Source organism: Branchiostoma floridae, chromosome 7 (assembly GCF_000003815.2).
Source record: "Branchiostoma floridae strain S238N-H82 chromosome 7, Bfl_VNyyK, whole genome shotgun sequence".
NCBI classification, from domain to species: Eukaryota; Metazoa; Chordata; class Leptocardii; order Amphioxiformes; family Branchiostomatidae; genus Branchiostoma; species Branchiostoma floridae.
In genome coordinates this window covers 23,784,127-23,799,439 of record NC_049985.1, presented here as the reverse complement: position 1 = coordinate 23,799,439, position 15,313 = coordinate 23,784,127, and the positions used below count along the sequence as shown (strand labels likewise).

The 15,313-nt window shown below is 39.9% G+C and overlaps 2 protein-coding genes across 2 annotated transcripts in view; both read left to right on the top strand.

Moving 5' to 3' along the window:
• LOC118420183 overlaps window positions 1-5,411 on the top strand; it is a 34,598-nt gene extending 29,187 nt beyond the window's left edge. The window contains exons 25-27 of the mRNA XM_035826897.1: window positions 20-272; window positions 2,637-2,731; window positions 3,558-5,411. Of these exons, the coding sequence (XP_035682790.1) occupies window positions 20-272; window positions 2,637-2,731; window positions 3,558-3,844 (635 nt within the window). The 3' untranslated portion in view covers window positions 3,845-5,411. The remainder of the gene's footprint in view (window positions 1-19; window positions 273-2,636; window positions 2,732-3,557) is intronic.
• A 6,145-nt stretch (window positions 5,412-11,556) lies between these two features.
• Window positions 11,557-15,313, top strand: part of LOC118420182 (neuronal acetylcholine receptor subunit alpha-9-like) — a 55,987-nt gene continuing 52,230 nt past the window's right edge. The window contains exons 1-3 of the mRNA XM_035826896.1: window positions 11,557-11,704; window positions 14,487-14,635; window positions 14,838-15,153. Coding sequence (XP_035682789.1) covers window positions 11,557-11,704; window positions 14,487-14,635; window positions 14,838-15,153 — 613 coding nt within the window. The remainder of the gene's footprint in view (window positions 11,705-14,486; window positions 14,636-14,837; window positions 15,154-15,313) is intronic.

Here is a 15,313-nt window from a genome sequence, read left to right as displayed (position 1 = left end):
CTTATAATTACCTTCTCAGCTTTTGTAGAAGAATTTAAGAAGGACGTCATTAAAGTTCCTGATCACTGGGCCACGCTACCTTCAGGAACAACGGGTGCGCACATAGACAAGCTACAGCCAACGTCACTGGAGTTCAAGGAGGTGGAGAAAAAATTCCTAGCCAGTGTCGGGTCCAAACCTCAGATTGTTTCCATCTCCAGGGTGCAAAATGAGGCCAAGTACAAGGCCTACATGTTTGAGTTAAAGGAGAGAGAAAAGAGACTCGGGAAAGGGTGGGTCAAATTTCTATTTCCCTGTTACAACTAGATAACCTTCATGCGCGGGGTAACCTCTTTCCGTTGTTTCCAAAAAAATGGGTATTGGTAAGGCCCCCTTTCCACTTGACGGCGCTCTCACGGCGCTCTCGCTGCGATGGAAAATTGGCCAGAGCGCGGTGAGAGCGCCGCGACGCCAGAAAAAGCTGCTCTAGTGGAATCTCTCCGGCGACCCCAGCGCGCTCTCACCGCGACGAAAAACTCAAATGTCAGCATCTTTTTATGAGCTTGCAAAGATTCAAAAGATTACTCAACGAATTTCAGAGATAAAGAACGAATCTTTTGACGTATAGTGTATTTTGGTATCTTTGAAGTCATCCTTTTACGTCTTACATAACATTCAAAGTATAAAATCAAGGCTGTAAACAAATCCAATTTTGGTCACTGTACAGTCACTCAGACTGAAATATACACGTTTCTCTTGCTGTTTTTCTCTTAAATCTGTCATGTAGCTTGTTCACCATAAATATCTTTATCATGCCACGTTATTTGTGTAAATCATACAACACCGAAACACTTTTTAATTGAAAATTTAATTGAAAATGGGACTTCAACAATCTAAATGTACAGATGGAGAACAAGAAAACCTAATGTCATCATGTTGAAATTCAAAAATTAGTTGAGAAATGATAAACCTTTGTTTTTAAACCTTGCTTATTCCATCTCAGTTTGTTTAATTGTTCATCACCGGTACATTTTGGACATTTATCCGGGTTCTGTCTATATGTCAGATATACTTCTTCTCAAACCGCAGTTGAGAGCGCAGAGAGAGCGCGGTGAGAGCGCCGTCCTAGCTAAATTGGCTTCATAAACCACTGTTGAGACCCATTGCGCTCACCGCGCTCGCTGTGCGCTCTGTTGGCGCTCACGGCGCTCGCGCTCTGCGCTCATCATTGGATCGCCGTCCACGGCGCTCTCACGGCGACTGTTTTGAGCAGGTTCAAAACAGTCGCGGAGGTCATGGCGACCATGGCGACCATGGCGCTCCCACCGCGCTCTCTGCGCGCTCCCATGGCGACCTTGGCGATCCCGTCGCGCTCTCACCGCGCTCTTCCCAATTTGAGGTCGCAGAAAGAGCGCCGCGAGAGCGCCGTCCTAGTGGAAAGGGGGTATAAGGAGGGCGAGGGGGGGCGGTTCAAAGTGCATACTCGTCATTGATATCAAAATGACATGTTTTCAATAATTTCAGTTTAAAACACCCTCTGTCGACTTGGTTTATTTAAAGACATTTTTAACCCTATTCAGACCGGGGGGGGGGGGCTTTTGAGGCCCGCGCCTACTTTGATGTCCTATAACGCCAGAACGGCTTACACTAGGGCCACCAAATTTGGTGAGTTTTCCTAAAATATTGTTGGCAACAATTTCACGAAGTTTGACAAATTTTCCATATTTTCGTGTTGCCATGGTAACCGTTTGTTGACAGGCTGTTTTGCCAAAAATCACTATTTTTGGTTCTAACAATGTATTTTTCACATTTATTTGCTATATTACTGCTATTTTGTTACATAAATAAAATTTTATATTATCTAGCATATCTTTCATAATTATATATGCATAAATTATGCTAATTTGATGACGTCATCGGCCCAAAATCCAAGATGGCGGACCGTATGGCCAGATCAAAAATAACGAGCTAATTATCCCTTAAAATTTATAACTACCTGGTATTTTTTCATCAAAAACCATCTAAATGAATGAATTAAGTCTATTTCCATTGCCCTTTGTGATTATTTGTTGCAAAAAAAGTATTTTTAAAAATTCAAGGTGGTGGATATAATATGGCGGAGCCCAACTGGTATCTTAGATGTGTATGACGTCATTTTATGACGTCATTTTGACGTCATTGATGTTGCTATTGGCAACGCAAGTCGTAATAAACATTATTATTCTGTTATCTGCACTTGTTGTTACATTTTTGTAGAATAACTTGAAGTTTTCTGAGAATACCCTTTTTTCATGGGTCCGGCCAATATAATCAAATTGATGACGTCATTATTACGTCATCTTACGTCAACGTAACGTCAAACGTCAAATACTTGTCAGATATTATGTCGATATCATGTCCTAAAAATTTGGTGGCCCTAAGGCACGTCGTTTTAGAGTTATAGGACTTCAAAGTGGAGGGCCTCAAAAGCCCCCCCCCGGTCCAGGGATGACCAAAAAAGCCCGGTCTGAATAGGGTTAAACACCTAATCTAGTTATAATTATGGTGCTCTTGCCCTTCAAAAATACATTCTAATTACTGTGAAATAAATGATCAGAGTAGCTGCAAGACGGAATGATCGAAACGTAAAATATAACTTCTTTCTCATTCAATGGCAGCTCAATTGAGAAGGTCCTGTACCACGGAACTTCACCTGAGGTGGTGGATAACATCAATGAAGGTGGATTCAACAGGAGCTACTGCGGGAAAAATGGTATGCATTTGCAAGCTTTTATGAGCATTAAAGCCTTCAAATTGTACAAAAACAGGGCATCTAATGCAAATGCCTCTTTCTCATTGCAATGTAGAAAATGGCAATTTTTTGTTCGAAAAATAAATCGGCTTATTTTTTCAGTGAAAACAATCCTTAGGAAAACCCCTTTTTTAACCATGGCCCAAAAATGGCAATTTATTAATTTTCTTGCTTTTTCTTACTATAATATAAGAAATTCAAGAGACGGTAGAGAAAAATTACTCTAATTTCTTATTTTGGGCAAGACTTATTCTTCAGCCAGAATATCGAGAATACTAGACTCAGATTGAAAATTGAAAATCCTACGGAAGAACAAATTGCCAGTTCACCACAGTAAAAGGGGAGGAATATTTCACAACATTCCTGACGCCCCACCCCCTTCTTACTTTTGTGTCTTTAAGTTATTATAGGACATACATAGTGACGTACTGTTGTTTTTTCTGCTTGTGTCTGTACTTTATTTAAGATTACTTTTGTTAATTGATTCACACAGTTGTTCCTTTCCTCATGTAATCGATACTACCTTTATATTGCTATTTTAGTTTGTTTTCTTATATTTACTTTCTTTCCTTTGTAACATTGTTATTTATCTTTGAAACCGTCATTTATGTTTGTATCTGTTGAAGTTTGTTGAAGTTTTTGTCATATATCTCTATATTTTCTTAATGTAACCCTTTCTTTGTCCATGTATGGGTTATTTATGTTTATTTGCAATAAGAAAATATTTCTTAAAATTTAATCGTTTAAATTTTGTGTTGCACGAAACAGTTTTGCGTCTGCGTTTCAGCTACTTACTTCGGAAAGGGAATGTACTTTGCTAGAAACGCAAGTTACTCCGCCCAGGAAAAATACTCGACTCCCGACTCACAGGGCAACAAGTACATCTACCAAAGTCGTGTCATCGTGGGCGAGTACACAAAAGGGGAGCCTAACATCGTGGAACCGCCACCAAAGAACCCGTCAAATGCAGCAATTCGATACGACTCAGTCGTAGACAATGTAGCCAATCCTGGCATTTTTGTCGTGTTTCGTGACAACGAAGCATACCCAGAGTACCTAATCGTGTTCAAATAATCTTTGAATTTGATTCACCATCAGCCATATTTTGAACCTTATTTGTAAATACCCTTCAGCCTGTACCAAAGAAAATTGATTATTTAGCTATTGAAGTTCAGTATTGTATTCAATTGGGTTAGTTCTGAACTTAGAAATATTTAATTGTGAAATGATGTGCTAGAAAGAATTTACCAAATTTTATAGCTTTGGATAATGATGTATAGGGAATGAAAATTATGTATGATTAAAAAAAAACATTCGATCAAAGTTCCTATGTTGGATCTGTAAGTAGTTGTAACAAATGGAAACATATTCTGGGTCAGGATATACAAGTTAAACATGTCGACTCATATGTTTAGAAGATGTAATACCACAATAGACCGAGGATGTTCTTACAGTCAATGAAAATAACAATGAATTCTATCTCCTACTACTTTTATCATCTCGAAGGCGGTTCTTAAGCCTATAGTATGTATTTGACCTCTTAGCTTCTACTCTAGTCTGCTTCATATTAAACAAAATCAGTTGTAAGCCTATTGATGCAAACAGATAATCTGCAACACTATCATTTATTTCATTTCAAACAACATATAAAGAGCATGTCTTTCTGTGCTGATTAGGTCCCCTTTCCACAAGACAGCGATCGCGCTGCGCTCTCACTGCGACTTCAAACGGATGTGTTTAACCTTCGCTTTCATACTGGGTTTATCATACAGCATGTAAAAGTGTGACTGAGAGGACAGCAAAACACACAAATCTGTCAACCTTTAGGTCGCAGAGTAAGCGGGGCGAGAGCGTCGTCCTAGTGGAAAGGGGGGGGGGGGTAAGAAAAAGCCAGACAAACACTTTATAATATTAAGAAATTGGCAGACAAAATATTTGTGAAGATATCATTAACACATAATATGTAGCTCATATCACCATGTTACTAATTTGTTTAAGGATCTTTGCTTACTTTAAGATAAGCTGCAGCTTCTTAGCATGCTATTTAGCTGTAATACCAGTCGGTGGTGGAGCTGAGGAAAAGATGCATGGTGAGTCGTCTGACGATGACGTCGTTACAGCGAATCACGTGATCCACTCCTAGTCAGCTCAACTCCATTTTCTCAATCTAACCCTATGCTTTTAAGTGCGCATGTGTGTGATAACATTCGACCAATGGCAATCCATTCTCGTACACGAATGTTCTCTGGGAAAATATCAAATCATCTTACCAGTTGTGTGTAGGCGGATAGAAGAGACCATTTTGCACTAGCCCTGATAATTGCTTTGTCTAGCAAGAAAAGTAATCTTACTGATTGTTCGTGCGAACACTGTGGGCGTAGTTTGAGTAGACCAATATGTACGCTTGCATGTGGCATCGTGTTAATCTCCAAACAGATAATCGGTAGCGGGCAGGCAACATTTATCATGTCGACAGACAGACTGATACACATGAATACTGAAGAAAATATAGTCGTCTCGTTGAAAGTAAAACGTTGTTCCTTGAATATACGAACGTACACACAGGTTATGAACAAGAGTTCGTAGACCTCAGGCCTGCATGAAATGTATTGGGTTTCTGTAGACCTATTGTGTATTTTTGCCTTTTTGTCTGTGGTACGTGGTTGGAAAAATGAGCTTTTTACCCTGTTGGTTGTGCACCATGCAAAAGTCTGAAATTCCATTTTCTGAATTTGTAAGTTTGGACATGGATGAACATTACTTATTTTGGATTTCTTAAGTATGTAACCAACCACAGTACCTTGAAGTTGTTGAGATGCAACCTTTTTTTTTGTCTCAGATGGCCCATGTACATGTAGTTACTCTGTCACATGATATATTCAGTACTAATATCTTCCTATTTCAATGTACTGACCTAATGCAGCTGCTAAATCTCCTTGGTTTGTGTTCTTCCAATGATATTCATTAAAGATTTATTTCTGGGGTGTTATTCACTTGACATCGGAAGGTTACTTGCATAATTTGACCAATGATACTTTTATAGTAGTTCCATAGACATTAGACAATATGAATAGTGCTAGCCCCCATGATGCAGCAGCAACAGTTAGTCCCCAGGGTGGTATGATATTTTCATTCAATCCATCCAACCCAAATCTAAATCTCCTGTAGTATCTAAGCCAAATTTAACAGCATAATTTACTATGAAAAATGTCCTTGTCAATCCCATTTATAGATGGCAAGCTGCTGGCAATGGAAGCTTTGAAAAGTTCAGAAAGCTGTTGTAGTCAGAGCAAACACCCAGCAAACATCCCCCCAAACCAATGAGCAGTTGCTTAGAAGGGGAATTTCATCATATATTTGCCGCGACAAAATGCAACAAACGATACTGAATTTTAAACAGAACCAAGCTAAGCCTCCACCACTTAACCCTGCCTGTACTATAGATTAAGCAGGCCCAAAAACCAAGCGAATATGACTAGCCCAAAACTACAAATTACCTGTATACAGTATGGAATTGGCATTACCAAAGAAACAAAAAGAAACACAGGACAAATCATACACATACCTTTCTCTTATGCCCACGCTCTATACAGTTCTCCTCCACATTAGAAAATTGCATCTTCTTCTGTTTAAGTTCAAGTTCAACCATGATTGCCAACAGGGTAAAGGAACTTGTACCAGAACTTTAAACTCAGTACTATACAGCTCTAGAAACACCACAAAGAGTAATAAGCAAACTCCAATTATACCTGACCAACAGATATATTATCTGGTACACTCCCGTCATCTGGCACACCGTCAGTGCCACTAAGACAGGGGATACAAAGTAACCTGATACATTGAAGGTTGCCCCAGGCCAGATGATGGTTCTACACCCAACCGTAATCTGTTTTCAGAACCAAGCAGATAATGGGGGGATGCCCCAACCACACAAAAACAGGGTAAACCTACAGTATCAAGTTCAAGCACTAGGAGGCCCAAAATCAAACCTGACCACCAGGACACCAGCAACAACCCACGTAACAAATAGCAACACGATGGCACCTTGCGTTCTGGAGATACAGCGCATGCGCTGTGTCCGCACAAAAGGTAACCTGGAATGTCAAGTTCAAGCACCAAGGGCGCCAAAATCAAAACTGAGAATTATTCAGCCACCGCCAACACATGTGCCAAATATCATCGCGCCCGCACCATCCGTTCAGAAGATATATCTCCGGAAATACCCCTCCCGGACACAAAATTCGACCTGCGCGTCAAGTTCAAACGTGACAAGGCCCAAAGTCAATCCTAGGCAACAGGCAACAACTCCCCACCCATGCACCAAAAATCGTTGCAATCGCGCGTATCGTTCCGGACATACAGCGCCAAAAGTGCCCAAAAAACACAAAAAATGCCACCACGCTGGTCCGTTGCTAGGCTATTCTTCTCGTTGCTATGCTAATAGGCCACACCCACAGGCGGGTCTGAAGTGCCGCACGGCATATATACAAAAAGCAGCAGAAGTATTTCCCAAGATTACGATCGATTAGTTTATGATATGAATTAACAAAAGTTTATACATGATAAATGAAAATGTCAGCCTTGAAACGACGTAAATCATAAAAAATGTCAGTGTAATACAGTGCTCAAATCCCTGCTTTCACGGGACGTGGCAAAAGTCACTTTCGGTCGCTGAACTCTGAACCCCACCGACTTTTTTTTCTCATTTACGTTGGAATCAAACATTTATACCCTTATCTAAGCTCAAACTTTCTAAAATCAATTTCTACTGTGTAGTTTTTTATGTCTGATACATTTAAAATCCTGTTCCTATTTACCGATACTTTTTTCTCCCATAATTTCTGAACGCACCGATAGAAAAACAAATACGAAAACCAAGATGGCGGGCGGCTTTTGCTCTTTCAAATGGAGTAGTTTTTGTTTCATTTTATCGGTAGGATCGGAAGATATCAGTCAAAATATGAAATGTACACTTTATTCAGAGTTTCCACGCTGAAAAAGAGATGTTTTGAAGCTATAATGAGGCGGTGTTGGCATAGATGACAGAGCCTTATTAGCGCCCCTTTGTCTTCGCGGGCACTTTCATGCAAATCATCTCTTTGTGCCTATGCTGGGAGCGGGGGTTTCAACTGTAAATCAAAGTCTCTGAAATCGTTTGGTGTGTGTATTCAGTACTTTTGCCCTGTAAGTTACAAGCAAGGAGTTTTGGTCAAAGCTGATTGTTTTAAGCTAGTTTTGGACGAACCACGTTTTTTTTCCACAATAGTTCCGTAATTTGATTTGTGTATTAAACGCAACTATATTCTGGGCATCGGTTACATGAATCAGACTTAAGTTTTCATCCTCCTAAGTTGTGTGTGTTTTGTGTATGCTTGTGTATTTTTCCTTCTTTATTCTGTTTTTGGGTCGAGTTTTCGTGACTGCTTGGGAAATCAAACATGGCGCCCGCCGGTTCATCTCAGGTCAATGGGATAGTTTACTGTATTGTGGTGGGAAATGTTGCGTGCGGTTTCTGATTGTTTTCTTTATTAAACTAAACAGAACGTTAGTTAATTCATTTCAGGACTTTTTTTCAAAATGACGAGAACACATTTCAAAGAATATGTGACTCAATTAGATAATTGGTCTCAAAATAAATGGTGCCTGTGTTGTTTTTTTAATGTACAACTCACCCATGCTGCTACAAATGATGTTACCCAAGCGGGATGATTGTTGTCAAGAACTGACGGCGTCGGTAATTCGTAACAATTTACAAAGCACCTTTTTGAAAAGGTCTAAAATGCCAGTTCAGGATTTCAAATAAATTTTAAGGTTGGTCTACAACCTGGGTAATGATTGGAGAGAAAAACATACAAACTGGGACTGGCCATGGGCAGTTTAATAAATGGTGTCTTCTATTTGAGCACAGTGGCGCTCGGTGCAACCAATCCGTTCCAACTGTTGCGCTATCTTGTTCTATTTTATCGGAAGGAACTTTCAAACCGTATCCTGTCAATAATTTGTCGCTGAAAAGTGGCTTGGTAAAACTGTTTATATTACAAATACATTCGGTTTGGAATATTTTACTACTACTAGCGCCATATTGAATCTTTTGCCATCGAAACCCAGCACTAGTAAATCGTCCAACTTCACCAGCGGCGAGCTGACTGATATTTTTTTTTTTTTCTTGATGATGGAATATATTTGGGTATTTTGACCATAAGATGGACAAAACAATACTGAAAATCCTGTTGGTTTTGAGTCAGGCAACGAATTGGTATTGTTAAAACGTGCTAATGTAATAACAATTGAAACCAGCGGCAGGTAACGCATATGAATAGCGACGTTGACACAGGGGAGATATCGTTACATAAACATTACTACGGCCCGCCTTTTAAATTTTTCAACCAATCACGGACAGTTTCCAATGGAGACAACAGTGATTGACATCTAATTATCATCAATATTCATGTCTCACAAGTGGGGATTTTTCATGCCCTTTTGGACCATCGTGCACCTTCAATGTCAAGTTCAAGCGCCAGGAGGCCCAAAATCAAACCTGAGTGTCAAGCTACCACCCCCAACCCATGTACCAAAAATCGTCGTGCTCGCACCATTCGGCTAGTGGCCTGGCGGGGCTTTGTGGCCGAGACAAGCCTTAGGGGCATGTTCGGGCATGAGCGGCACCCGCCATGACACACGAGTCACGGGGGTAGGAGGAACCCCTTACATCCTTGGTCGGAAGTCCTCCTAGGAGACGGATACTCCGAACAACAAAGCTGCATCTGCTGAAGCCGTCTCACACGTGTCAGACAGTTCTGTCCCTGTGAGACTTAGTGCTCCAGTAGACGAGAGGGTGGAGAAGGAATTGCACACTCCTCCTTCACCATAAAAAGCCATGTGCAAGGTCAGGCAAAACAGGTGAAAAGCCTGTCTGCCTGCTCATCTGTCGAATCGACAGGAGAACCATTCGTTCTTGAGATACAGCGCCCTAAATCCCCAGCTTCCAAAAGTTCCCACGCCCGTGAAAACCATACCTGCATACATGCAGGTAACTAGCTACGGAGTCATTGGGATTCAAAATACGATGTTTGACTAAAAATGGTATGGCATGTATTTTGTAATTTGAAAAGTGCATCATTCCACTCAATGATGTGTTGCAAGCTTTTACATTTGTAAACGGCAATGTGAGAAGGCACCAACCAGAATTGCAGCACAGAAAGGAGACAGACGGTCACCGAAACATCGGCTTCTAAACACATATGATGTTTTGCCGTTACTTGAATGTATATGGAGCCAATCTGTTTAACCATCAGAACACTAATAAAGCAAACAACGTGAGATTTCCACATCATACTTTTGCCAAATGATATTAACATTTCTGAGTGACTTATAATAGTCATGATCTATGCAAATTAGAACCGAATTTGGATAAAGCATACCGGATGATATGTGAAATGTGACGTATAGAAAATCCCCGTCATTTGTCGTTTTGGAATATAGTGTATTCTCTTTAATTTGCACAATTCATATTTATTGATGTTCTGTTCTTGTCTTCTTGGTTATATATGTCATATGTTTAAGAGTGGATTTGTAAAACTTTCTCATCAACTATACAAATTTGATCCTATTTCATATACTTAGCATTCTAATGTCAATTTGTACGCAAAATCTGATTACAATACGACAAAGCTTTGTGGTATTCTCCTCCAAAATCTGAAGAAAAAATCTACATCACAGTATACTCCCTGTTTCAAGAGCTATCAACCACTTGCTCTCAAAAATCACAACTACATCATTTCGAGAACAATAGATAACAAAACCGTAGGTTCCGCTACAGTCCCCATGAAAATCGACTGGAATATTGTCAAACTTGACCTTCATTTTCCCAACCTTTCTTCTCAGGAGAGCTTTGGTCTGTAATGCTGGACAGATATTTCGCCAAAAAAAAATCCTGGTGTCACCTTTCTGAGGATGAACGCACACACAACTTTAGGGCATACAAAAAAGAGAATGACTTCTGTAAGCGATATAGAGTGTTGTAACATGCATGCAATGCATATTTAGACAAGGTGATCTCAAAGCAGATGAGTCGGTTGGTGTTATTTCGTTGTTTTTTTTCCTTTGTTGCCTTTTCTGTGTTTTATGCGTCATAGGAAAATGCACTTTAAACGAGAAAAATACAACAAATGAACAACAAAATATCCTTGATAGATTAGTCTGTTTGGAGGCTGCTTTTCTAAAGTTGCTTCGGATTAGCTAAGGAAATCTTATTTAATGTTTCTTTGATTTTCATAGAAGTACAACATAGCATCTCAAGACTGCACGTAGTTCAGTGCCGGCTGTTCTGGTCAATACTATTACATAAACTGGGTGGCAAGAATACACGAAGAGTTGTCAAATTTTCGATTTACATCCTACCATTCTGAGATGTCAACTAAATGATTCATTGCTAGTTGAACTGTTTTCTCGATGTTGTGTAGTTGCAAACATCAATATGTCGAGTTGAGAACAACAGCTTTGCCTGTTCTATGTGGTCTAAGCCTTAGGATTTGGCTCTCTCTGGCCTTTTAGATGTTTCTTACCTGCCAGACAAGATCAATTTCTCCCCGAAAATAGGTCTGCCACGTGTAGAAAAATAATGGTGTACCTCCCTCTTCAGACCAATCGGTCATCATTGTACATATTCATGCACGTTTTCTGTTGCACTGTTCACTTCTTGCTTGCACACCGCCGTCCTGATGTACAAGCAGGCAGAGCCGGTCCGGGCCCTTTTTTCGGGTCCTGGTAGCGGCCAAACCGACAGAATGCATTCCCAACCTTCTGTCCACCAGAGCGACTCACGCGGGCCTGTCCACCACGGTAAAAACGCTTCTAAGAAGTTCCAAGAAGATCACCAGGCGTCTTCACACACGTACGAAGAAGCCGAGGCGGTGAAACGTTACGCGACTGCAGGTAGACGATTTTTTTTGCCTTCCCCTGAGTACTGCGTCCCTTCAAACTTTTCATTGCTTAATCAAGGTGGACTCTCACAGCACTTGGGGCACCCGTCCGGCACTGAATTTCAGAGATAAAGAACTAATTTTCTTCCGTTTTGTAACTTTTGTCTTTTCTGTTGTCTTCTAAGTTCATACCTTTACTTTTATAAATACCGCGTTCCAGTGAAAGCAAAGTCTTCGGAATTTTGTTCAATAAAGTACCTCGAGCACGATAAAGGGGAAGGGCTAACAACCCCTCACTGAAAATACTCTACTGTTACATATGTGTTATATATACATATATATTATTAAAAATCGCGAAAATAAGAAAACAGTGCCACAATGAACAAACCCAGCAGTGCCGCACCGGTGTCCCAAGTGCAGTGAGAGTTCACCTTTAGTGGCACATATAAGAGTAGGGTATTTTCAGTGAGGGGTTGCCCTTTAAAGTGCTCGAGGTACTTTCTTGAACAAACTTCCGAAATATAAGTCCAGCCACAACCGAGATGCCCTATCCACGCTTAGGCCATGGTCTTAATGATCCCGACTGATTGTAATCATTAGCTCAAGTGTGAGACTGCTACAACATGAACTTGCATGGACATTCCTTTCCAATGCTACATGGTACTTTGTAAAAGAACGCGTCCTCACATTCGCATTCCTACATACTTTCCAATAGTAAGCTATTTCAGGGCTTGGAATTCTACGTTGAGAAGTTCTTTTTTTCGGGCAACAACATTTTATTAGGCACAAATTATTTACAAACACATGATCACATAGGGCAGCGCATGCTGCTAGCATGCTTAGTACAGTTGGTATTGAACAGGAGTCACAGCGGGACTCCACCACAACTGTCAAAAACAAAACAACGAAAACAACTGACAATTTGTTTTTATCCCCGCATTCCTAGGAAAAGACAGAATAGGTGTTTCTGTAAAGACCGCGCTTGGCGTCTTGTTAGATACCAATGTTCAAACCAATTTTGTTTGAAAATGTGTATACGTACAATATGGCCATTCATGAAAAAAAAACATCAGTGAAATTCCCCGATTATATTATCACGAGCATAATATTCAGGTAAAAGAACTAAGCTATTCCTATACATCTTTAAAATTCCCCAACCTGTATCTTAGATATTTATTATGAGATGAATAATTTAGATACCCAAACCGAGAGATAGCTTTTACAACACAACCTTTTTCATGTACAGGACGCGACAGCGTGTAATCAAAAATCATCTACAACGAATTTACAGCTTTTTCTTGAAACGACGGTCAGCAGTCCTTACCTGATGTCGTTTTGTTGATACGTCATGTAAAAAAAAATTTATTCATTTTTGAAAATATTTCTGGGTTACCAAATTGGTAAATAAATAAATTGGTTCCATTCCCAGTGTGTATCTTCTGCACTTTATCAAGTACTAGCAAAGACTATCATACCAATACACCACGTTAAGACGTACAAACAAGTACATATTATAATTTCTGTTGGCGTTTTGTATACACATATATAAACATATATGGTATATTTACAGTCTACAGAATATGAATCAGTCGACGTTATTTGTCTGGTCTTCTGTAGCCTTTTCTGAAGTCCACGACTTTACTAGAAGCAAATCCATAGACAAAATTTGTTAGAAACGAGACAAAAGACTGACCAAAAACCCCGATTGATTCGTCTGCTTTGAGATTTCTCCAAAGCTGCGTCTGGGTTTCCATTTAAAACGATGATATGATAACACCCATATAAGATAATTAAGTCTATGTTTTCTTTGCCTTTCAAATGTTCTTGTCAGTGTCGATACATGAACTGGGTGGAGAGAATGAAATACTTGTTCGTCCGAATTTCTGTTGGCGTACTACTATTAGACAATTATTTACACAACGGACATCCTGGTACGTCAACTATTAAAGAACCCACAGTTTTAACTGTTTTATTGATGTTGTCCTTGTGTGCAGTTGCAAACATCAATAGTCGGATTTTGAACAACTCTGCTTTGTTGTTATAGAGTACCATGTAGTCTAGGGATTAGGGTTTGGCGCTCCCACCTAATTTCGGATGGTCCAAGCTCAGATTAAACTCTTTGTTTTTTGTTTGTTTGTTTGTTTGTTTGTTTATTGGGATCTCCAATTAAACTTAACAGTGAAAATCCGTTCTTTCAGGAGTCGATTTGAAATTACAAACCAATCAAATAACAGAAGTCAAGATTAGTGTAAATAAGTATAACATGAGAAGAACTTGAAGTCAACTGAATGTGAAATTGAAGTAAATTCAGTGAACTTAAAATAATGAGGAGGGGTCAGAGGTCATCAGTAACAAAAGCTATAACATAAATTACAAAACACCAATCGTTGTAACAAAAATGAGTTGTCTTTGCCCGGACAATTAGTCTGCCGCGTGCAGAAAAATGTATCCTACCTCCCCGCACTGACAAAAACAGCATGTTATGGCATTATTTTATCCACACAACGAATTAATTAATATTGACAACAATAGAGTATATACTGTTTTACTGTATAGATGGTGGGCAGCTTCTGATTTGTTCTAACTTCACTTAACTCCCTTTTAAAGGACCTGGTGTTAAACAAACAGGCCATCAGTGAGTCGATTTTTATAGTGGCTGTGAATTCCCTTTTATTCTCCTGTTTTAAAATCCTTACTATAACTGTGTGTTTTACAGCTATTTTGTCACCTTTTTTATTCATCGATATTATACTTTATCCATCTACCAAAATCAACTTTAATGATTTCTTCTGCAGACCGCACATATCCAGGAGGAGCAGGACGCGGCCGCCATGCTCTCTGTAGCTTTATACTCTCCCACCGCAACTACATTGTGGCCGGGATTGCTCTGATACTAAGTCTTGTTGCGGTGGGAGTCGCTCCTCTGACGTTCATCAATAAGAAGGTACTAAATACTTTTCTGTTACTCGTTTTTTTTTTTTTGAGTGGGGACAATGACAGAACATGGTGCTTAGCATGAAAAATTTGGCGTAAGTCCCAATCAAACTTGGTGTTGGTTAGATAAAGTTTAGGTTTTTTTTCACAAAACATGGTGCTGTTTTCCCTCAATCTATTCTCAATTTTGATATTCTGACGTATGTATATAGGAAATTTCTCGCCTGTCCACCACTGTTGACGCCTTAAAGAGCAACCAAGATCACATGCGTCAACTGTCCACCATCGTGGAAGCCTTGAAGCGTGACCAAGACGACATGCGTCAACTGCCTACCACGACTGACACCTTGAAATGTGACCAAGACGACATTGACCAACTTTCGACCACCGTCGACGCCCTGAAACGCGACCAAGAAGACATGCGCCAACTGTTCACCACTGTTGACACCATGAAGCACGCCCTGGACACTGAGCGAAATCGAACCGTTGCCTTGGAGAAACGACTTCACGAGATAAGCAAGACTATAAGTAAGTTGGGTTTGAGTTTTTTTCTGTACTATCTTTTATATCCTATTGGACGAAATTCTGCAACGATTCTAATGATACTGGAATGTAGGTAGGTCTTGGGATGACGAAGGTAATGTTAATTTTGGGCCCTCATGGTACTGTAGCAGAATATCCTTTTGTT